At 43.5% G+C, this 24,164-nt stretch overlaps 1 protein-coding gene across 1 annotated transcript in view; it reads right to left on the reverse strand.

The window, feature by feature from the left end:
• Nucleotides 1-2,151: 2,151 nt before the first annotated feature.
• Nucleotides 2,152-24,164, reverse strand: part of LOC140190653 (hippocalcin-like protein 1) — a 36,471-nt gene continuing 14,458 nt past the window's right edge. Inside the window, exons 2-3 of the mRNA XM_072247418.1 lie at nt 4,818-4,923; nt 2,152-2,249 (exon numbers count right to left, since the gene is read on the reverse strand). Coding sequence (XP_072103519.1) covers nt 2,152-2,249; nt 4,818-4,923 — 204 coding nt within the window. The remainder of the gene's footprint in view (nt 2,250-4,817; nt 4,924-24,164) is intronic.

The raw sequence follows: 24,164 nt of genomic DNA on the forward strand, positions 1-24,164 counted from the left end.
CAAAGCTTCAGGGTATTCAAGCAAGGAAACAAATAAACACACGAGGTGCTGCAGATGCAGGAAATGCACGGTAGTGTCATGGTTCGCACTATGCCTTAACAGTACAGTGCCCAGGTTCAGTTCCCACTGCTGCTGGTAGGGTGTTTATAGGCTCTCCCAGTGACTGGGTAGGTTTCCGCCGGGTGCTCTGGTTTCCTCCCACAGTCCAAAGGTGTAATTTGCCATTGTAAATTGTCCTGTGATTAGGCTCAGATTAAATCAGGAGTTGCTGGGTGGCGTGCCTCGAAGGGTTGATTCCGCGCCGTATCTCAATAAATAAATAAATAAAATGCTGGAGGAACTCAGCAAGGAAATGAATGGCGCTATGTAAATACAAATCCTTCTCATCATTGTTTTCAGCCCAGCTTCTGCCTTGGAGTCTTGAGCACAAATATCTGATAATCTGATTCAAATAACAAAACAAAAAGTGCCATACTCACATTACAAAAGCGCAAACATAAAATATGCCCTTTTCTTCAATGCACTAAACATTCTTGGATACAGCAATGGCACTGCCAAATTCAGAAAGTCTAAAACTTTATGACGCTGGTTTCAATAAGTAGACCATATTTGACTTCCACGGGATGGGGGCAGTTGGGGGAAAGAATGGCATTTCAATTCTTGCGTTAAAACAATGATGTTTTAATTTAGAATAAGATGAATTACAACACTGTTAAAAATACATTTACTTTTTAATACAATTTCCCCCATACCATGATCTAACATGCACTGACAGTGGCTCTGCCTTCATTTCTGAAGCACACAAAACACTCTGGCTGGAGCAGACGCAGCAATTTCATCACATGAATTAAGGGATTTTTATTCCAGTTATTATAACATGGTAAAACAGTGATAATATCAGGCAGGAAGACCTTGCATCTGGCCCATTTGTCCACAGTATTCCCTTGTACACTTCTAACAGCCCTGAACTACATTCGTCACTGGGTTAGACAGGAGATATGCTCTGTAAGTCGGTGCATGAATCACATTCACATGACTGGAGCACTGATGCACCAAAACAAGTGATTATTTACCACTGAGTCTAAGATGTTTTTTTTCCACGAGTGTGATACCTATTATTATTTCACTATACTTGACTACAAAATCCAATCTCAGCAGATCTGTTTTGTTAGAACGACAATTGTTTTTGTGGATTTGCAGTCTGGTGGGTCCTCCATTCTCCCACTCCTAGCAACTGCTTCCCCTCTTCCCGGTCTGTGGAATCACGGAGATGGGCCGCACCTTTGGTTCTACACGACCTGAAGGAAATATTGGCGGTTTTCAATAACTTGGGCAGCAGCCCATTGTCATTCCTATTTAATAAAAGGCCACTTGCACCAATGGGTCGATCCACACTTCGGGAATCTACCCGATTTAGGAAGGGGAATGTATGACGCCTGATTAGAACAGGGCATTAAAATAAAATTAAACCCAAGGGTACCTTTTGTATGCATGTTAACAACTCCACTGTGTACTTGAGGGCCACTTAATCATTTATCCTTGGTTTGTACCTCCCCTCGCAAACACCGTCTGTGATGTCTTCCTGCTTTCTAAGCATGAACTGTATTTCCCACAGTGATCTTTGAGGCTTACCGAGTGAATCCGCAAGTGAAATAATCTAATAGCTTCATTTGCAGAGAATATAGATCATTCTGGGAACTGTAACTGTTGGCTTTGTACAACAACAGCAATAACTAGAGCAGCTACAATGCAACTCAAAGCGTGTTTGCAAGCTCCCTTGTGTGGCATTTTTTACATTCGTGATGTCAATTTTATGTTTAGCCTAAGGGCCAGTGATAGACACGTGCAATATTCTGAACCGTAGTGAGAGCCTTGTGCACAATGCCCCATTGCTCAATATGTGTTGGCATGCCTGCTTTTTGAAGTGTCCATCGCACAGAAAACACAAAACAAAGTAACAACGCAGTGACTATAAGCTCCTCTGAAGACAGCGCGGGTCGCCCACGCGGTCCCGTGTTCGTCATTCACCCTGTTATGGCAGGAAGATCAATTCATGATGAGATGGAGGTCAGAGAAAGGGTTGGCAATCCAGCTGGAATGAAATCTCGCTCCTTTTCTTCAGATGATAAGTGTGATACAATCATGTCCCAACTAGAACTGAGATGCACTGCTTGGGTCACATTGTAGTAACCGTACGATGGAGGGGTCACTCTTGGCACCTTTAATGAACTCTTCAAGAGACAATTTACCTGGAAGAAATTTGTAAACAGTAAAGTGGTGTATTAACAAGCAATCTATTCTGAAAACAACAGGTTGTTTTCATGAAGACATGATCCATGAAAGTGGAATGTTTCACTTAAGGAATGGGGAATTCAATACCAATCTTTGTCCTTGTTATTGGTAAACAAATTCTATTCTATTTATTTATTTTTTGAGATACAACACAGAATAGGCCCCTCCGGCCCTTCAAGCTGTATGCCCAACAATCCCACAATTTAATCCTAGTCGAATCACGGGACAGTTTACAATTTGGAAACCCACATGGTCACGGGGACTTCTGTTCGACAGTAGCAGGAACCGAACCCGGGTCACCGGTACTGTAAAGTGTTCTGCTAACCACTACGCCGAGGGTCCCCAACCGTTTTTGCACCGTGGACCGGTTTAATATTGACAACGTTCTTGCGGACCGGCCGATTTGGGGGGGTGGTGTTCAAGTAGGGTTAAACTCACCTCAACATGTCTTTTACAGTTAGGGTTGCCAACTTTCTCACTCCCAAATAAGGGACAAAAGTAGCAGTCAAATACAGGATTCTTGCATTTACCCCGAGAAATACTACCATGACCATGAAGCCTTGCGCGGGCTCCTGTTTGCGCATGTGCAGTGTGCGTGCACATGTGCGTACGTGCTGATTTTTTCCCACAGATCAGTTTCAGCTTAATTTTCCCAACTATACTGTACATACATTATTTCTACTTTATATAGGCTGTGTATTTATCACATCATTCCTGCTTTCACTATATGTTAGTGTTATTTTAGGTTTTATGTGTTATTTGGCATGATTTGGTAGGCTATTTTTTGGGTCTGGGAACGCTCAAAAAATTTTCCCATATAAATTAATGGTAATTGCTTCTTCGCTTTACACCATTTTGGCACGAACGGTTTCATAGGAACGCTCTACCTTAGCGGGGGACATACGGGCAGTTCCGTATGGGACAAACCAATTTAGCCCAATATACGGGATGTCCCAGCAAATACAGGACAGTTGGCAACCCTGTGTTCAAGTTCAACAGTGTGTGACAGGGAATGAGGAAAGGTGCAGCTGACTCATATCGTTTCCTCGCGGCCCGGTGGTTGGGGACGGCTGCACTACGCTACCGTGCTGCCAGGTGACTGAGGGAATGAGTTAGGAATGATGACGGGCAGAGTTTTATTTTGGTAAAGTTTGATAAAGTATGGAGTAAAATCGACCAAGGAATGCTATTCGAGCAAAAAGTACCCATAAACTCAGGTAAAAGAATGGATATTTTGGGTAAATTTCCTCCTCGTGTCTACCAACCCATGTTCACAATAAAAAGAGTTTTGGAGAGATTGCTTTTTCAGTTGTCTGAAACTCAGTTCTTCTGTATGCCATGTGAGAAATATGGTCAAAGTCAAGCAGAATCACCACCCTCCCACTCCCACAAATTACGGGGTGCACCATGCTGGAGGTGTGCATGACACCCGTTATATTAACATGCCCCCTCAGCAGGTGGGAATGCAATAACAAGTCCAAAACTACATGGCTTGACTCAGTGATAAAGTCAATGTGCTCAATAATCACACTGATGTATGACAAATATGATTTAAGTTAACACGTGGCACAGTAGGGTAGTGATTAGCGCCAGAATTGAACTAGAGTCACTCTACTGGAAGCATCATTGTGGCTTTATCTTTCTTTTAATTTGCCTCTACATTTTAATTTTCTTCCTCCATTTTCATCTCGTTTCTGGATTTTTATGGAATGAGGCATTATTTTTTTAGTACCCATGGGTCCCCTCCTCCTTCCCTCTCTCCAATGGTCCAATCGCCTCTCCTATCAGGTTCCTTCATCTCCAGCCCTTTATCGTTCCAACCCAGCTGGCTTCACCTATCACCTTCTGGCTATCCTCCGTACCCTATCTCCACCTTTTTATTCTGACGTCTTCCCCCTCCATTTTCAATCCTGAAGAAAGGTCTTGGCCTGACCAACTGTTTGTTCATTTCCAAAGATGCTGCCTGAAGCTGCATCATTTTGTGCGTGTTGCTCTGGATTTCCAGCAACTGCAGGATATCTTGTGTTTAAATATTCCCTGTAAATTTTATTTTACCTTCCTATTTATGCAGTTCAATCCTCTTAGTCCATTGCCTTTTCTACATAGAGCTCAATTCCTTCTGGTTCTCCTTTTCATTCCGGCTGTGAGTTCTTATGCAGAGTATAAACAGCAGTACACTCAAAATGCTGGAGGAACTCACCAGGTCAGGCAGCATCTACGGAGAGGAATGAATGCTTTGCTCTGAGACCCTTCATCAGCACCGAAACGTCGACCAGTTATCCCTCTCCACAGATGCTGCCTGACCTGCTGAGTTCCTCCAGCACGTTGTGTGTGTTGCTCTGGACTTCCAGCATCTGCAGACTCTCTTGTGTTTATGATTTACTGCTCTTCAGTTAATTAGTTCATGTAAAGGGATATGAAAGCATAAACCTGGGAAAATGCTAGTAGGACTTTTGATGCAAAAGATTAATTATGTAAGGAAGGTAGAAAGTTTCAGATTCTCTGTGAGAATAGTTGGCTGTTACCATCATTATTTGTGTCCATCTGTCTGAAGATTTTATCTGTTCTTTTCTCTGGTGTTGCTTCATCATCGGGCATCTTCATAACCGTGGATACCATCTTGTAGATTGCCTGTCAAAACAAGAACATCAACAAATGGTTCACTATTCATTGTCCAATACACCACTGGTACTGGTCCTCACTCACTCTTTCTTGGGGATTAATATCAAAGAAATCCAAGAGCTAAAAATTATCCAGGTGCTGGAAGCCGAAATGAAAAGCAAGAAAATCCTGGAAATGTTCAGCTCTGGCAGCTTTCCTGGGAAAAGAAACAGTACACATTAAATTGCCGATCTTTCATCAGCGTTGAAAGAATGGAAATCTGGGACATCCTCAAGGTGCAATGCCTCAGAAAGGTAGCGTCCATCATTAAGGACCCCCTATCACCCAGAACATGCCCTCTTCTCATTGCTACCATCAGGGAGGAAGGACAGGAGCCTGAGGACACTCACTCAACGATTCAGGAACAGCTTTTTCCCCTCTGCCATCCGATTTCTGAATGGACATTGAACCCATGAACTCTACCTCACTACTTTTTTTTTGCATTACTTATTTAATTTAACTTACTGTAATACACGGTTTTTATTATTCAGCATTGCAATGTAGTGCTGCTGCATAACAACACATTTCACCAAATATGCCAGTAATATTAAACCCGATTCTGATGAATGGGTTTAGCAATGCAGAGAAGTGGGTGTAGCTTTGGATAGGAAGTTGAACAGACGGTCAAGTGAATGAAAGGGAAGATGGAGACACAGGAGACCGCAGATTCTAGAATCTGTAGCATATAAACAAACTGCCTGAGGATCAGGCAGCATCTGTGGAGGGAAATGGACAGTAAGTGTTTCAGGTCAGGATCCTTAATTAAGTAGTCAAGTTTGTATATAATTCCACACGCTTTGCTGATGCCTAACTCCTAGGGTTGTGGAATAACGCCATTAATTGTTTCACTGATATTTCACTGAGGCTGCATCAAAATGCACGATCACTGATCTACTCTGACGCTCAGACTCTACCTGTTAGTACTTCTGTATAAATACAGTCCGAGAACAATTTTGGTGGCACGGTAGCGTAGTGGTTAGCACAATGTCTTACAGGCGAGGTGACCTGGGTTCAATTCCCGCCACTGCCTGTAAGGAGTCTGTATGTTCTTCCTGTGACTAGGTGGATTTCTTCCGGGTGCTCCGGTTTCCTCCCACAGTCCAAAAATTATTGGTGGATTAATTGCTTGCTGTGAATTGTCCTGTGATATGTGCTGGAATTAAATCTGGGAATTGTTGGGCGACACAGCTCGAAGGGATGTTCTGTGCTGTATCTCCATTAACAAATAAATTCATTGGGTGGTAACTGCATTAAGTGTTCACATTTTGCTCAAAATTATTTTTTGTTGTGCTCAAAGTCACTGTGCCACAGGAGAATATTTTTTGCACTGCTTTCAGTAACATTGCAGAAATATCAACATCTACCAGCAGAGGGCGCTTTAGATCCAAATTGTATGCATCATATCTCCATTCAGTTCCTTGTTGAACAAAATGCCTTTCTTCATTCAGTTACTACCAAGCTGATACATATGGGTTAGAATCCCAAATCACAGCAAGGGAGTCATACACTATATCCATGGATATGCTGAACACTTCACAAGAAATTGTTAACACGAGGAAATCTGCAGATGCTGGAATTTCAAGCAACACACATCAAAGTTGCTGGTGAACGCAGCAGGCCAGGCAGCATCTCTAGGAAGAGGTACAGTCGACATTTTGGGCCCAGACCCTTCATCAGGACTAACTGAAAGAAGAGCTAATAAGAGATTTGAAAGTGGGAGGGGGAGGGGGAGATCCAAAATGATAGGAGAAGACAGGAGGGGGAGGGATGGAGCCAAGAGCTGGACAGTTGATTGGCAAAAGGGATATGAGAGGATCATGGGACAGGAGGCCCAGGGAGAAGGAAAGGGGGGAGAGGGGGGGAACACGATGGGCAAGGGGTATAGTCAGAGGGACAGAGGGAGAAAAAGGAGAGAGAGAGAAAGAATGTGTGTATATAAATAAATAACGGATGGGGTATGAGGGGGAGCTGTCCAGCTCTTGGCTCCATCCCTCTCCCTCCTGTCTTCTCCTATCATTTCAGATCTCCCCCTCCCACTTTCAAATCTCTTACCATCTCTTCTTTCAGTTAGTCCTGACAAAGGGTCTTGGCCCGAAATGTCGACTGTACCTCTTCCTAGAGATGCTGCCTGGCCTGCTGCGTTCACCAGCAACTTTGATGTGTGTTATAAGAAATTGTTGATTTCATTGGTCACATACAATTATCATCATCATCATTGTGTGCCCTGTCATATGACGTGGGCAATCATGGTCTTCCTATGACCATGATTATTCTTGGGAAATCTTTCCACAGAACTTGTTTGCCATTGTCTTCTTCTGGGCAGTGTCTTTTCAAGATGGGTGACCTCAGCCATTGTCAATACTCTTCAGAGATTGTCAGCCTGGCTTCAGTGGTCGCATAACCGGGACTTGTGTTATGCACCGGCTGCTCATGCGACCATCCACCACCTGCCCCCATGGCTTCATGTAACCCTGACCGGGGGCTAAGCAGATGTTGCACCTTGCCCAAGGGTGACCTGCAGGCTAGTGGAAGGAAGGAAGGAAGGCCTTACATCTCCTTTGGTAGAGACGTTTCTCCACCCCCATCACCCCGACATAAAACACAAGCACAATACACATGCACAAGCATTTCTAAGGTTCAGTTTCAACATTAGTTGAAGCATATTCAGCTCCAATAAACACGACCAATCACATAATCAATCGTTTACTATTTAGGTGCTTTTCCTATAGAGACACAAATTAGGGTGCCACAGTAGCATATGGATTACGCAACGCTATTGCAGCTCAGGGGGTCAAAGTTCATAGTTGAATCCCAGTATCTTATGTAAGGAGTTTGTACTTCTTCCTTGTGAACATGTGGGTTTCCTCCGGGTGCTCCTGTTTCCTCCCACAGTTCAAAGGCGAACTTGTTAGCAGGTTTATTGGCCATTGTAAATTGCCCTGTGATTGGCCTGGGTTAAATCTTGGACTGCTGGGTGGCATGGCTTGAAGGGCCGGGAGGGACTGTTTCACGCCATGTCTCCAGATAAATACAAATTATGCTTAAGGTGTTCGCTTTGGACTGATTTATTACTGTTGAAAGCAGAAACTGTTTCAACAACAGTCAAAAGAATGTTTCCCAGGCTCTTTAAACAGGGACGTGGAAAGTTATAGGAGGATGGTTAATCTTCCCAGTCTGAGAAGGTAGGAAAGAAATCAGCCAGCACTGGCACTGCTGGTCAGCAATCCTTGCCGCAAGATGCTGGCCCATTATCAGGTTACGCCATGACCCTAGCTTTTCTCCAAATGCTTTACCCACTGGCAATCACAGTCGACGTTCAACCAATAAACAGGGCCCTTTGAAGAATTTGGGTGTCAGGGGTGGAGATACATCTCTACCGAAGGAGGTGTAAGGCGCTCCTTCCCTCTACTATCCTGTCAGTACAGCCTTGGGCAAGGAGGATCACCTGCTTAGCCCTCGATCAGGGTCACGTGAAGCCATGGGAGCAGGTGGTAGATGGTCGTACAAGCAGCTGGTGCAGATCCCAAGTCCTGGTGATGCGACCACTGACGCCAGGCAGACAATCTCTGAAGAGTATTGATAACGGCTGGGGTCACCCGTCTTGTGAAGACACTGCCCAGAAGAAGACAATGGCAAACCACTTCTGTCGAAATATTTGCAAGACAATCATGGTCACGGAAAGACCATGATTGCCCACGTTATATGACATGGCACATAACGAGCGAATGAACTTTGAAGAATTTAAATTCTTTAACTGATATTCTTGCACCCAGAACTCAGCTAGCAGTGCTGTCAGAAAAGTCCAAGTGGGAATGGAATTGCGGCATTCCAAACAGGATGAGTTGTACCCTTTTTCACTGCAGTAAAATTCGAATAATCCCACTACACAATACTTTCACAATCCTGATAGATCTGCATCTGGCTCTCTGGGTACAGTGACATGTGTCAGTATTAGTAAAACCTGATCCTGATCCTGATATCTTTAGTAAACTAACATTCCTGTCCCTGCATTCAAAGTTCAAAGTAAATCATATTATCAAGGTACATACATGTTCTTGAGGACATTCTCAATAAATCTATAGAATAAAAACCAAAACAGAATCATTGAAAAACCACCCAACTTGGGATGCAACCAGTGTGTAGAAGACAACGGACTGTGCAAATACAAAAATAAATAATAATAATAAATAACTAAGGAATAAATATCGAGAACATGAGATGAAGAGTCCTTGAAAGAGGGTCCATTGGTTGTGGGAATACTTCAATGATGGGGCAAGGGAAATTGAGTGAAGTTCAAGAGCCTTATGGTTGAGGGGTGGTAGCTGTTCCTGAGCCGGTGGTGTGAGCCCTGTACCTTCTTCCTGATGGCAGCAGCAAGAAGAGAGCATGTCCCGGGTAGTGGGGGTCCCTGATGATGGATTCTGCTTTCCTGCAACTGTGTTTTGTGTAGGTGTGCTCAATGGTTGGGAGGGCTTTACCACAATGGACTGGGCTGTATCTGTTAGTTTTTGTTGGTCTTTCCATTCATGGGCATCGCTATTTCCACAGCAGGCTGTGATGTAGCCAGTTAATATACTCTCCACTACTCAGACAGACCCGCTTATGTTTCTGGTTCCTTTAGCCCACCAGGATCCTGGCTCCTGCACTCCATTTATCACACTGGGGCTTGGGTTTCCACACCTCCTTTAACTCAGCAGAGCTCTAACTCATACGATCCCTTTGACATGCACAGGAGTCCCGGTCAATGGGTAACCTTCAATTCACTAGTGCCCTACTTCCCAGCACTCCCCGTAAACTCACAGGGAACCTGCTTCCTGCACCCCCTTTCAAATTACTAGGCTTGCTGGAAAGTATATTATATTGTGCATAGAACCTACAAAACAGTGAATTTTAAAATGTATGTTGGAATATTAGTGGCAATAACATCAAATAGTCTGGAACATATGCTTGTCTGGCGCTACTGAAGGCCTGAGTGTGGCAGATTATCAGAGTTTTACCGGACCCGTATTTAGTTTGTACAAATGAAACCCAGTGCAAAGATATTAAAGAACATGTACACACAGATCCTTTGAGGTCAATAAGATGGTGACCCTAATCAGGGCATGTGGTGTCCTGATGAAGGGTCTTGGCTGAAATGTTGACTGTTTATTCCTCTCCATAGATGCTGCCTGACCTGCTGAGTTCCTCCAGCATTTAGACCATAAGACCATAAGACAAAGGAGCAGAAGTCGGCCATTCGGCCCATCGAGTCTGCTCCGCCATTTTATCATGAGCTGATCCATTCTCATATTTAGTCCCACTCCCCCGCCTTTTCACCATAACCTTTGATGCCCTGGCTACTCAGATACCTATCAATCTCTGTCTTAAATACACCCAATGACTTGGCCTCCACTGCTGCCCGTGGCAACAAATTCCATAGATTCACCACCCTCTGGCTAAAAAAATTTCTTCGCATCTCTGTTCTGAATGGGCGCCCTTCAATCCTTAAGTCATGCCCTCTCGTACTAGACTCCCCCATCATGGGAAACAACTTTGCCACATCCACTCTGTCCATGCCTTTCAACATTCGAAATGTTTCTGTAAGGTCTCCCCTCATTCTTCTAAGCTCCAAGGAATACAGTCCAAGAGCAGACCCTCTTATTCCCGGAATCATTCTAGTGAATCTTCTCTGTACCCTCTCCAACGTCAGCACATCCTTTCTTAAATAAGGAGACCAAAACTGCCCACAGTACTCCAAGTGAGGTCTCACCAGCGCCTTATAGAGCCTCAAAATCACATCCCTGCTCCTATACTCTATTCCACTAGAAATGAATGCCAACATTGCATTCGCCTTCTTCACCACCGACTCAACCTGGAGGTTAACCTTAAGGGTATCCTGTATGAGGACTCCCAAGTCCCATTGCATTTTGTGTGTGTTACTCTGGATTTCTAGCATCTGCAAAATCTTTTGTGTTTGCAACACTAAAATGTACCAGTTTAGGCTTTCTGTTATTCAGTGCAAAAGAGAATTTGTACAGCACAGCTGACTCACAGCGCATTTCCTCACATCAAGAGCTGCTTGGTCCTTGCCTGTTCCCTCATTCCGTCAGACCGCAATTAATCTGCATTTTGACCTGACATACGTAAGCCTTCAAACTTTTCCCCAATTTCCAAATGACATAACCTCAATTACATTTCAGTGGAAGAATCAGAATCAGGTTTTATACATAAATATATATATATAAAATAGTTAAACTTAGTAAGTAGTGCAAAAAGTAGTGAGGTAGTGTTTATGAGTTTAATGTACTCACTTTGAGCCTGTACTCAGTGGAATTTAGAAAGATGCATGGGGACCTCATTGAAACCTACTGCAAGGACTAGATAAGGTGGATGTGGAGAGGATGTTTCCTACGGTGGGGGCATCTAGAACTAGAGGACACAGCCTCAAAACTGAGGGGGCGACCCTTTAGAACAGAGGTACAGAGGAATTTTCTTAGCCAGAGAGTAGCAAATCTGTGGAATGCTCTACCACAGACTGCGATGGAGGCCAAGTCCGTGGGTACATTTAAGGCAGAGGTTGATTGTTTCCTGATCGGTCAGGGCGTCAAAGGATATGGCGAGAAGGCTGGCGAGTGGGATGTGGGATCAGCCATGATGGAATGGCGGAGCTGACTTGATGGGCCCAATGGCCTATTTCTGCTTCTCTCTCTTATTGTCTAACGTTCTTTCAGAAATCTGATGACAGAAGGGGAAGAGGGGTTCCTGAACTACTGAGCGTCTGGAAAAATGTTCTTGACTTTCATTCTACTTTGATTGAAATATCTGATAACATCATCTGTGAACCGCTGAGATGTGACTCCAAGGATATCAAGGATTCTCTTTATCCCATAAGCACCACTTTAACAAGTAAGCTTGGATTTGATAGGGCTGACCAAGAAATTTGAGCCTTTACTGCTGTGGTGAAAGGGAAGCTTTGAAACCGAGACAGATACCAACACCTACACGTAACTGCGGAGTAGGAGCACTTCTTCAAATGCTTTTCAACCAGAGAGCAAGGTGCTGAACATGAATGGCCGGTCAGTTCCTGCAGTGATGCTCTTGGCCAGCATCCAAACATGTTACGCAAGTAGATCAGCAGTGTAATTACTTGTACAGCCACACAGTATTCTGAGGGCGGACAAGCCTGCCATTTCAAGTGGGCACAAATTATCTTCATCACATACAAGCACTCCCAAGTCAGACAAGTGCCCATTCGATCCTAGCAGAATATTAACACAGTCAGGAGTTGTGCTGTATAAATTCCAATAGGCAGACCTCCTAATCCCAGAGTGATGTTTTAATTCAGCAAATATATTCTCTTCTTATCAAATTCTTTCAACCATTGCAGAATTGTTAGAGGTATATGAGCAAAGCTTGTAGTTTTCCCAAAGTATAGCAAAGTTCCTTACGATAAACTTCTGACAAAATCAGTCTGAAGAGTCCTCATGTGTAGCCTGAATCCCCACTAGTGGCACTAGAATACTTTAAATCAGATTAGAAGTGATGAAGGTCATATCTGAAGTAATAAGGTTCTTCAGTGTCAGGAGAAGCACTGAAAACAAGAGCTTCCCGATGCATCCAAAGTAATTTAATACAGGTTCACGTATTCTCAATCTTTTTTGACCACTTTCATTTAGAAACAAAATATAATCCCAATTATAACATCGTCCTCTAAAACATGGGCAAAATCCTGCCAAACTGACTTTTAATCATGTACATCCATAAAAATCCTGATCTCTCATATACACACAAACACACACAAAACAATTTCTTGCCAAGCTAATTATATAACATTATCTACATGCAGGATGCTGTTTCCTTTCAAGAGCATAAATGGACAAAGTGAGGGAATGATTTAACTCAATTGCCGCAGAGCTGGAAATTATAATGAAAAGGTTAAGAACTTCCTGATATTCGGCAATCCACGCCAGCTCGGTTCCTGGAGGGTAGTTATGCACTGCCACCTGAGTGGATGACTGCAGATGTCCAAGCACTCAAGTCCAAGAAGAACTGAGCTGCATATTTATTTCTTCATTTATTGAGATGCAGCATGGAAAAGGTCCTCCTGGCTCTTCGAGCCACTGGACAATCTATAATGACCAATTAACCTACCAACTGGTACATCTTTGGACTGTGGGAGGAAACCAGAGGACACGGAGGAAACCCACACGGTCATGGGGAGAACGTACAAAAATCCTTACCAGCAGCGGCAGGAACTGAACCCTGGTTGTCTGTGCTGTAAAAAGTGTTGTGCTGACCACCACACTACCATACTGACAGTCAGCAATTCTTAATGGAATGTTTGACCTCAGTCAGGATGACTGGTCCCTCACAGGGAAGTAAGCACTTTTTAAATCTGCAAGTTCAGGCCCCAACTCCAATTTGAGCACGTAATCTTGGCCGACACTGAGGAAGCATTGCATCAGCCAAGACTCACTGCGTTGAAGCTCTAATCATCTATACTTTGAAGCTCATTTAGCATTGAACAGTCTCAATTTAGATTGCTTCTATGTCTCAAATTACAGTGGCCAAATCTTGATTGTTTGCAAACTGGTTCTCATGCCAACTAATGCAACAACACTTGTGATAATTGCCTATAAAACGTTTTGAAACATCTTGAGACATAAAAAGGCTTTTTACATCTGCAAGCTTTTCATTCTTTCAAATCCAGGATAGCACTAATATTATTCTTCATTTCATGTCTCTCAGAATACCAATTGAGATGAAAGCAAATAGCTATAAGTAGGCTGCACAATTATCACTTCAAATGGCAATGCTGCATTTAGTAATTTGGGGAAAAGAGTAGCCCGGCTATAAGACCATAAGAAACATAAGTAGGATTAGGCCACTTGGCCCATCGTGTCTGCATCTCCATTTCATCATGGCCAATCCATTTTCCCTTTCAGCCTCAGTCTCCTGCCTTCTCCCTGTATCCCTTCATGCCCTGTCTAATCAAGAATCTATCAACCTCTATCTTAAATAAACACAATGATTTGCCCTCCACCTCTGCTTTAAATATACCCATTGACTTAGTCTCCACAGCCGGCTGTAGCAACAAATTCCATGGATTCACCACTCTCTGGCTAAAGAAATTCCTCCTCAACTCTGTTCTAAAAGGATGACCCTTTATCGTGATGCTGTGTCCTCTGGTCTTAGCTTCCCCACCTTTGGAAGTACCCTCTCCACATCCACTCTATCGAGGCCTTTCAACATTCGATAGGTTTCAATGAGGTTGCCCCTCATTCTTCTGAATTCCAGTGAGTTCAGGCCCAGAGCCATCAAGCACCTCATATGGCAAGCCTTTCAATCCTGCACTCATTTTTGTGAAACTCCTTTGAACAACTGGCAATCCTTTAAACTTCCAACACAGCATAGCCTCACTGCTTGCTCAACACTTGCTTCAACGTCAAAACCACACCATTTGCAAAGTGCTCATTTGTGCCTGTAATTCACTATTGCATGGTTAGCACTCTGCGAGCCCAGGGACATCACAAACACAAAAAGGACCACGCACCCTCACCTCTTGCACACCCATGAAAGGTGATGCAAGACAACCTGGAAATAGTAATTACAGATCACTCCAGGAAAATGCACTATCAATTTAAATTGAAACGACCTAGAAAACATTGGTAACACACACAAAAGCAAGAGGAACTCAGTAGGTCAGGCATCATCTGTGGAAATTAATGAACCGTCGATATTTCGGGCTGAGACCCTTTATCAGGGAAGGAAAGGGTAAGATGGCAAAGTAAGAAAGTTGGGGGGGGAGGGGAGGGAGGACAAGGTGCTAGGTGAAGCCAGGTGGGTGGGGGAGGGGGGATGAAGAAGCTGGGAGGTGATAGCTGAAGCAGGCAAAGGGCTGGAGAATAAAGAATCTGATTGGAGAGTGGACCATGAGAGAAAGGAAAAGGAAGGAGAAGGGGCACCAGAGGGAGGTGATGAGAAGAGGTAAGAGGCCAGAGTGGGGTATTGAAGAAGGAAAGAGAGGGGAAAATTACTTGAGGTTGGAGAAATCGATGTTCATGCTAGTGTACAGGAAGTTGGAGACTATCTGGATGGGATACAAGGCGCTGCTCCTCCGGCCAGAGAACTGTATTCCTTGTGGCAGAAGAGGAGGCCATGAAGCAACATGCTGGAATGGGAATGTGTTTAGAAATTAAAATTCACATAAGAATGTTGAAGAAAGCAATGTGCTGCTATAGCAACCAATTAGGAAGGCAAGTATTAAGCTAGTCTTTAGTGCTTGGAAGTTGGATTTAAGAGGTCTTGCTGCAATTGTCCAGGGCTTCGATGAAAGAACATCTGTGCCAGTAAGTGTACTTTGCGACTCAATACCAAGGAAAGCTACATTTTCCCTTGAGATAGTGTATAATTAAAAAGACATAACATTAGCAATAAATTGCACTTCAGGAGTAAAGGGTCAATAAAGGATTAGTTAATGATGCAGATATTTAATTTTTTTTTCAACATTTATGAACAGTTAATATATCTCCAAGGATATATCAATCTCTTCAAACTGGAAATAAGATATGCACTCACTGAAGCAAATTTCATTAAAGCAATTAGATAGAAGACTCAAAGTCATAAGGTCAGAATTAGAAAGTTTCAAAGATAGAAGAAAAACTTTTGTAAACACTCAATTGCACAGAATCAAATGTGCCTCCATGTTTCGCTGGTTGCCTTCAACTCCTTGGTACAAATTCTGTATTTAAGCAACGAGATTATTTATAATTTAGATATTCAGAGACAATTTTCTAAATATTTGGTAAGGGGAAATCATGGTCATGGGAAGTTTGCCTGAATTTTCCAAGGATACTGATGGGACATAAGCAAAGTACACTCAGTGGCCACTTTATTAAGTACTCCTGTACACTAGCTTGTTAATGCAAATATCTAATCAACAATCCATATGTGGCAGCAATTCGGGAATGGTAGCGGAGGATTGGAGGGAGGCGAATGTTGTCCCCTTGTTCGAAAAAGGTAGTAGGGATAGTCTGGGTAATTATAGACCAGTGAGCCTTACGTCTGTGGTGGGAAAGCTGTTGGAAAAGATTTTTAGATAGGATCTATGGGCGTTTAGAGAATCATGGTCTGATCAGGGACAGTTAGCATGGCTTTGTGAAGGGCAGTTAGTGTCTAACAAGTCCGATAGAGTTCTTTGAGGAGGTGACCAGACATATAGATGAAGGTAGTGCAGTGGATGTGATCTATATGGATTTTAGTAAGGCATTTGACAAGGTTCCACACGATAGGCTTATTCAGAAAGTCATAAGGCATGGGATCCAGGGAAGTTTGGCCAGGTGGATTCAGAATTGGCTTGCCTGCAGAAGGCAGAGGGTTGTGTTGGAGGGAGTACCTTCAGATTGGAGGGTTCTGACTAGCAGTGTCCCATAAGGATCGGTTCTGGGACCTCTACTTTTCGTGATTTTTATTAACGACCTAGATGTTGGGGTAGAAGGGTGGGTTGGCAAGTTTGCTGACAATACGAAGGTTGGTGGTGTTGTAGATAGTGTAGAGGATTGTCAAAGATTGCAGAGAGACATTGATAGGATGCAGAAGTGGGCTGAAAAGTGGCAGATGGAGTTCAACCCCGAGAAGTGTGAGGTGGTACACTTTGGAAGGACAAACTCCAAGGCAGAGTACAAAGTAAATGGCAGGATACTTGGTAGTGTGGAGGAGCAGAAGGATCTGGGGGTACATATCCACAGATCCCTGAAAGTTGCCTCACAGGTAGATAGGGTAGTTAAGAAAGCTTATGGGGTGTTAGCTTTCATAAGTCGAGGGATAGAGTTTAAGTGTCGCGAGGTAATGATGCAGCTCTATAAAACTCTGGTTAGGCCACACTTGGAGTACTGTGTCCAGTTCTGGTCTCCTCACTATAGGAAGGATGTGGAAGCATTGGAAAGGGTACAGAGGAGATTTACCAGGATGCTGCCAGGTTTAGAGAGTATGGATTATGATTAGAGATTAGGGGAGCTAGGGCTTTACTCTTTGGAGAGAAGGAGGATGAGAGGAGACATGATAGAGGTATACAAGATATTAAGAGGAATGGATAGAGTGGATAGCCAGTGCCTCTTCCCCAGGGCACCACTGCTCAATACAAGAGGACATGGCTTTAAGGTAAGGGGTGGGAAGTTCAAGGGGGATATTAGAGGAAGGTTTTTTACTCAGAGAATGGTTGGTGCGTGGAATGCACTGCCTGAGTCAGTGGTGGAGGCAGATTCACTAGTAAAATTTAAGAGACTACTAGACAGGTATATGGAGGAATTTAAGGTGGGGGGTTATATGGGAGGCAGGGTTTGAGGGTCGGCACATCAATGTGGGCTGAAGGGCCTGTACTGTTCTGTACTATTCTATGTTCTATGTTCTATTAACTTAATGTATAAAAGCATGCAGACATTGTCAAGGGGCCCAGTTGTAGTTAAGACCAGTCATCAGAGTGGGGATAAATGTGATCCTAGTGACTTCGACCATGGAATGACAGTTGGTGCCAGATGGGTGGTTTGAGTATATCAGAAACTGCTGATCTCTTGGGCTTTCCACACACAACAGCCTCTAGTTTACAGGGAATGGTGAAAAAAAAAAACAAAAAAAACAACTGAGTGGAAATTCTGTGGGCAAAAATGCCTTGTTAATGTGAGAGGTCAGAGGAGGGTGGCCAGACTGTCTCAAGCTTACAAGAAGGCGACAGTAACTCAAATATACATGCGTTTCAGCAGAAGAGCATCCCTGAATGCACGACACGTCAAATCCTGAATTGGATGGGCTGCAGCAGTGGCAGACCATGAACATACACGCAGGGGCCACTTTATTAGGTGTATATAATAAAGTAGCCACTGACTGTATATAGTTCAGATAGAGTTGTCAATTGTTTCAGGCCAAAGTGCATTGCAGGACCTCTGACTGAAACAGTTTCTAACTCTCCAGACTTCAACAATATTAATAATCAATGGCGCAACTCTTATTGGACTGGGCCAACTGCATTCACTTCACGCCTATGTCCACCTGGTACAGGTCTGGAGGTATCTCACTGGATCTTTGGATCACATCGCTACTTAGTTCCTCATTTTTGGGGCTTATTTAGTTCCAGATACTGTGAGAGACTTTGGCAGAAGGCAAAACTAAGAAATGGAACTTCTGTCAAAGCTGTTAGGGAACTTAACCATTTAAATCTCTCTAGTGTGAGACATAAGACCACAAGACATAGAAGTAGAATTAGGCTATTCAGCCCATCGAGCCTGTTCCGCCATTCCATCATGGCTGATCCTGGATCCCACTCAACCCCGTACACCTACCTTCTTGCCACATCCTGTGATGCCCTGACTGATCAGGAAATGATGAAATTCCACCTTAAATACACGCACGGACTTGGCCTCCACCGCAGTCTGTGGCAGAGCATCCCACAGATTTACTACTCCCTGGCTCAAGGAATTCCTCCTTACCTCTACTCTAAAGGGTCACCCCTCAATTTTGAGACTGTGCCCTCTAGTTCTGGAGACCCCCACTTTGGGAAACATCCTCCCCACATCCACCCTATCTAGTCCTTTCAACTTTTGGTAGGTTTCAATGAGATCCCCATGCATTCTTCTAAATTCCAGTGAGAAAAGGCCCAAAGCTTCCAAACATTCCTCATATTTAATCCCTTCATTCCTGGAATCATCTTCATGAATCTCCTCTGGACTCTTTCCAGTGACAACACATCCTTTCTGAGATATGGGGCCTGAAACTGTTGACAATAATCTAAATGCGAACTGATTAGTGTCTTAGAAAGGTTCAGCATTATCCCCTTGCCTTTATATTCTACTCCCCTTGAAATAAATGCCAACATTGCATTTGCCTTCTTTACCACAGACTCAACCTGTAAATTAACCTTCTGGGAGTCTTGCACAAGGACTCCCAAGTCCTTCTGCACCACTGATGTAAGAACCTTCTCCCCATTTAGGTAATAGTCCGCACTATTGTTCCTCTTACCAAAATGCATTATCACCCATTTCCCAACACTGTATTCCATCTGCCACTTTTTTGCCCATTCTTATAATTTGTCTAGGTCCTGCTACAATTGCATTACTTCCTCAGCATTACCTACTCCTCCACCTATCTTCCTATCATCCGCAACCTTTGCCACAAAGCCATTAATTCCATTATCCAAATCATTGACAAACAATGTGAAAAGCAGCGGTCCCAATACTGACCCCTGAAGAACACCAGCCAGCCAGAAAAGGCCCCTTTTATTCCCACTCGCTGCCTCCTGCCTGTCAGCCATTCTGTTATCCATGACAATACCTTTCCTGTAACATCATAGGATTTTATCCTGTTAAGCAGCCTCATGTGTGGCATCTTATCAAATGCCTTCTGAAAATCCAGGTAAGTTACATCCACTGTCTCTCCTTTGTCCACCCTGCTTGTTACTTCCTCAAAGAACTCTAACAGACTTATCAGGCAAGACTTTCCTTTACAGAAACCATGCTGACTTTGACTTATTTTATCATTAGTCTCCAAGTACGTTGAAACCTCATCTTTAATAATAGACTCCAACACTTTCCACTGTTAGGCTAAAGGGTCTATAATTTCCTTTCTTTTGTCTCTCTCCCTTCTTAAAGAGTGAAGTGACATTTTCAAACTTCCAGTCCTTTGGGATCATGCCAGAATCAAGTGATTCTTGAAAGACCATGACCAATGCATCCGTTATTTCTTCAGCAACTCTTTCAGGACTCTGGGATGTAGTCCATCTGGTCCAAATGACTTATCCACCTTAAGATCTTTGAGTTTGCCTGGCACTTTTTCCTTTGTAATAGCAATGGCACTCACTCTTGCTCTCTGATACTCACAGACTTCTTGCACACTGCCTTTGTCTTCCTCAGTGAAGACAAATGCAAAGTACTTATTAAGTTCCTCTGCCACTTCTTTGTCCCCCGTTATTATCTCACCAGCATCATTTTCCAGTGGTCCAATATCAACTCTCACCTCCCTTTTACTCTTCATATAACTAAAAAAAACTTTTGGTATCCTGCTTTATATTATTGGCTAGACTGCCGGCATTTTTCACTTTTTCCCTTCTTGTAGCTTTTTCAGTTGCCTTTTGTTGGATTTTAAAAGCTTCCAAATCATCCAACTTCCCACTCACTTTTGCTACGTTATATGTTTTTTTTCCTTGGCTTTTATGCAGTCCTTAACTTCCTTTGTCAACAGCAATTGCCTACCCCTGCCATTTGCAAACTTCTTCCTCTGCAAAACTTATTTATTCTGTGCCTTGTGAACTATTCCCAGAAACTTCTGACAACTCTGCACCACTGTCATCCTCATCAGTATCTTCCTCCAATCCACCGGGGCAAGCTCCTCCTCTCATGCCTCTGTAATTCCCTTTATTCCATTGCAATACAGATACACACAAGTTATGCTTCTCCCACCTAAATTGCAGTATGAATTCAATCACATTATGATCACTGCCTCCTCAGGGTTCCATTATGCTAAGCTCCCTAATAAGATCTGGGTTGTTACACAACACTCTATCTAAGATAGCTTTTCCCAGAGTAGGCTCAAGCACAAGCTGATCTAAAAAAGCCATCTCGTGGGAATGCAACAAATTCCCTCTCTTGCGATCCAACACCAACCTGATATTCTCAATCCCCCATTAAAATTGTGTCATTAACCTTATTGCACGCCTTTTCCAACTCCCTTTGCAATCTCAACCCCACATCTTGGCTACTACTTGGAGGCCTATATATGATTCCCATAATGCTTTGTGCATCTCAGAAACTGCTGATCTCCTGGGATTTTCATGCATACCAGTCTCTAGAAAGTGGTGCAGAATGTGGTTCTTACCCAATGTAAGTAACGATTGAAGATAATTAAAAAATAATGAAAAAATAAAACACAAAATCTCACAAGCTATTCTAACCACTAAACTGAAAATAAAAGGATTAAAGCAAAAAACCTTCCATGTTCTGCTGGATGAGCATTCTCACTCATCCGAGTGGTTGACAGTCTCACGCCAGTTCTGAATAGCTCGAAGGTCACTGGACTCCAGCCACAGAACAGAATTTCAGATGTGGTGACATCAATCGGTTGAAGAAGTCTTACATTCAGACAGATCCATGTCTTAGGTGAGGGTGCAAATGACTGAATGCCGGCAGCTCGCCTTAGAAACTCTAACATAGTTCAACCACAGTCAAGTGAGTTACAGCTTGTGCTATGGTTGATGGATTAAAACAGCGGCTCCCAACCTTCCTTATGCCATTGACCCCAACCATTAACCATAGGCTCTGTGGACCCCAGGTTGAGGTCTACTACTACTACTACGTCGACTCAGGCCTAGGGGGCCGGCGTCGGGCATGATGACGGACTCTCCACTTCTCCCTCTCCCTCATCAGTGTGTTCAGTTCATCTACATTAGCCATGGCGCTGTCTTCTAGGAGCGTGTTGCCCATAGTCTTGGGAGGGCACCCAGGGTTCATCCTCCCGTGCTTGGGCTCCCATATGATGACTAGGCTGGCAGGTAGCTTGGGGTGGCGTAGACAGTGCCCCGCTAGTTGCAGTCTTCTCGCCTCGATTTTAGTGGAGAGCATCGGTAGGTTGTGATAGGGCTCGACGTTCATCATGTGCTGTTGCCAACTCACATCAAGAGCCATCCGGAGCATTTGTGTATAGCAACCATCTAGAGACTTTCGTATCGTCTTGGTAAGTGTCCACGTCTCGCATCCGTACGTGAGAATGGACTCTATGGCTGCTATGAAAATCCTCTTTTTAAGCACTCTGGTCAGGTTCGACTTCCAGATTTCCTTCATGTCGTTCATAGCCCTCCATGCCAGCACCTTCCGTATCTTTATGTCCTTCTCTGAACTCATCATTCTTGACCCGAGGTAATTATAGTCAAAGACTTTCTTAATGGTATCATTCTCTATGGTCGCAGTTAAACACCATGTACTCTGCCTTTTTAGCGTTTTGGTGAAGTCCAACTTTATTGCACTCAATTCCCACTTTTGTCAGTAGCTGCTGTGCTTCCTCCATCTGGTCAGAGAACAGGACTATGTCATCTGCAAAATCGAGATCTGTGCGTGTAACTTGCCTGACTCTTTTGGTTTGCCATGGTTTTATGGTAAAACCAAGCTTGTCATGATCTCACCCTTCCTTCAGTTAGTCCTGACGAAGGGTCTCGGCCTGAAACGTTGACTGCACCTCTTCCTACAGATGCTGCCTGGCCTGCTGCGTTCACCAGCAACTTTGATGTGTGTTGCTTGTCATGATTTTTGGTAGCTTGACACAGAGCGCAATTAAGGACGATTATAAAGCTGTAGGGTGCCAGAGTGTCTCCTTGCAGCACAACAGCTAGGAGCTCGAACACTGCTGTTTCTCTGTTTGGTGATACAACTTTTGCCATGGTTTTGGTATAGCTGGACTCTGTTGCTCTCAGTAGATGGTCTGGCACTCCGTAAGCTTTCAGGATCTTCAGCATTTTACCTCGGTGAATGGAGTCTAACTACTTCCTAAAGAACCCTAAAGGGGCCAATGAATGACAGACTAGCAGTACATAAGATATGCTATGTTTGCACCCATACCAAATTTAAAAGACAAATATTAAACTAAGTACATCATCATGCTCTTTCATCAAGGGTAGATTTGCTGGTCTGGTGCCAAGTACACACAATGTTTAGGGCATTCCACTAAAACAGGGATTCCCAACATTTTTTTTATGCCTTGGAACAATACCAGTAAGCAAGGAGTCCATGAGCTCTAGGTTGGGAACTTCTGCATGAAGAGTTGAGGTTTGTCAGCTCAATAAAACTCCAACAGGATATAAAGGTTTGCAAAGTATAATTGGCAGATGAAGAAGAAATAATTCAGGAAGCAAAAAAAGTAAATTCCAAGTTAAACAGTTGTGTAAATTCAATTAAATAAAATTGCTTCAAATAACTGCTTGACCATTTAAATTATTCAGCTTAAACTGTAAATTCACATTTTTCTTATTTCTTTGCCGAGAAAAGCTCCCCAGAATAAATTATTGAACAGTTTAATGGCTTATTCAGCAGTGAAATGAATAAGATTAATGTTTTTGCTCCTTTGAGAGAATATACTCATTCTATAGCAGTGCACTTGCACAAAGTCAGCTACCAAAGCTTGTACATTATTCAACACATGAAAATAACACAAAAGCAGAGGTTGTGTATTCGGGTCTCTCACGTCTACTCTCTCACTCATTCATCTGCCTGCTATGTCGTTGGCGTTTCGGGCAGCAATAAAGCTCTTTATCTCTGTCTCTTCGTGGGCATCTTCCCTATTATGCCCCAGGTGTGGTTCAGGGTCCTCACTTCTGGCTCTACGGTACAGCGCCAAGTTGTCTTTGATTTCCCTCGTTTGCCCCGCCCTTGTTGTCTTGATGACGCTGTTGGTCTCTTTTCTCATCTCGTGCCCAATCCATCTCCAACGTTTCCTCATGATGATTGAGCCCTTGGCCTCTGGATGACTTTGAAGGAGTAGAGCATGGTTGGAGACCTTTCTTGGCTAGAAAGTATGAAGGGACAGCATCCTCAATCATCTTCCCTCCTGTCTTCTCCCAGCTCCTGCCAACAAAGATTTCTCCGCCCTGCATTCTCTAGAACCATTCCCCAATTCTACTATCCCGATTGGCTGCCACCACATTCCTAAATTGAACAACAAAGCCTCTTATCTCAGGCTACATCCACGCTACGCCGGATAATTTTGAAAACAAAGCCTTTTCTCTTTGTTTTGACCCTCCATCCACATTGAAACGGGGTTTTCATCCCCTGAAAACGGAGCTTTTCGAAAACACTCTCCAGGGTCTGTAAATTTGAAAACGATTGTTGCGCAGTGTAGTGTGGACGGGGTAAACGGAGATATTTAAAAACGCTGTCAACACCACAACAACAATGTTTTTTCTGCTTCTGCTTGGTACCGCGCAAGCACTGCCGGACAGCTGTTATAACGCGCAGTCGGTGTGAACGGTGTGAGAGTTAAATTGTAAAGTGAGCTTTTTTGACTATTTAAAAACGCTGTCATGACGTGCTGGAACAGGTGGCGGTAGCGCGGCATTTCGTTGTTTTCTTGAACGCAACCCCCCACACAACCTAACAATTTCAGAACAGACGGCAACGAGATTGAAGCCAGAAGAGTTAGAAATGTACTCACCAAATACTTTGACCCATAGCTTACTGAATAAACAAGTATACTCACTTTGC

The sequence above is a fragment of the Mobula birostris genome, chromosome 30 (assembly GCF_030028105.1).
Source record: "Mobula birostris isolate sMobBir1 chromosome 30, sMobBir1.hap1, whole genome shotgun sequence".
Classification (NCBI taxonomy): domain Eukaryota; kingdom Metazoa; phylum Chordata; class Chondrichthyes; order Myliobatiformes; family Myliobatidae; genus Mobula; species Mobula birostris.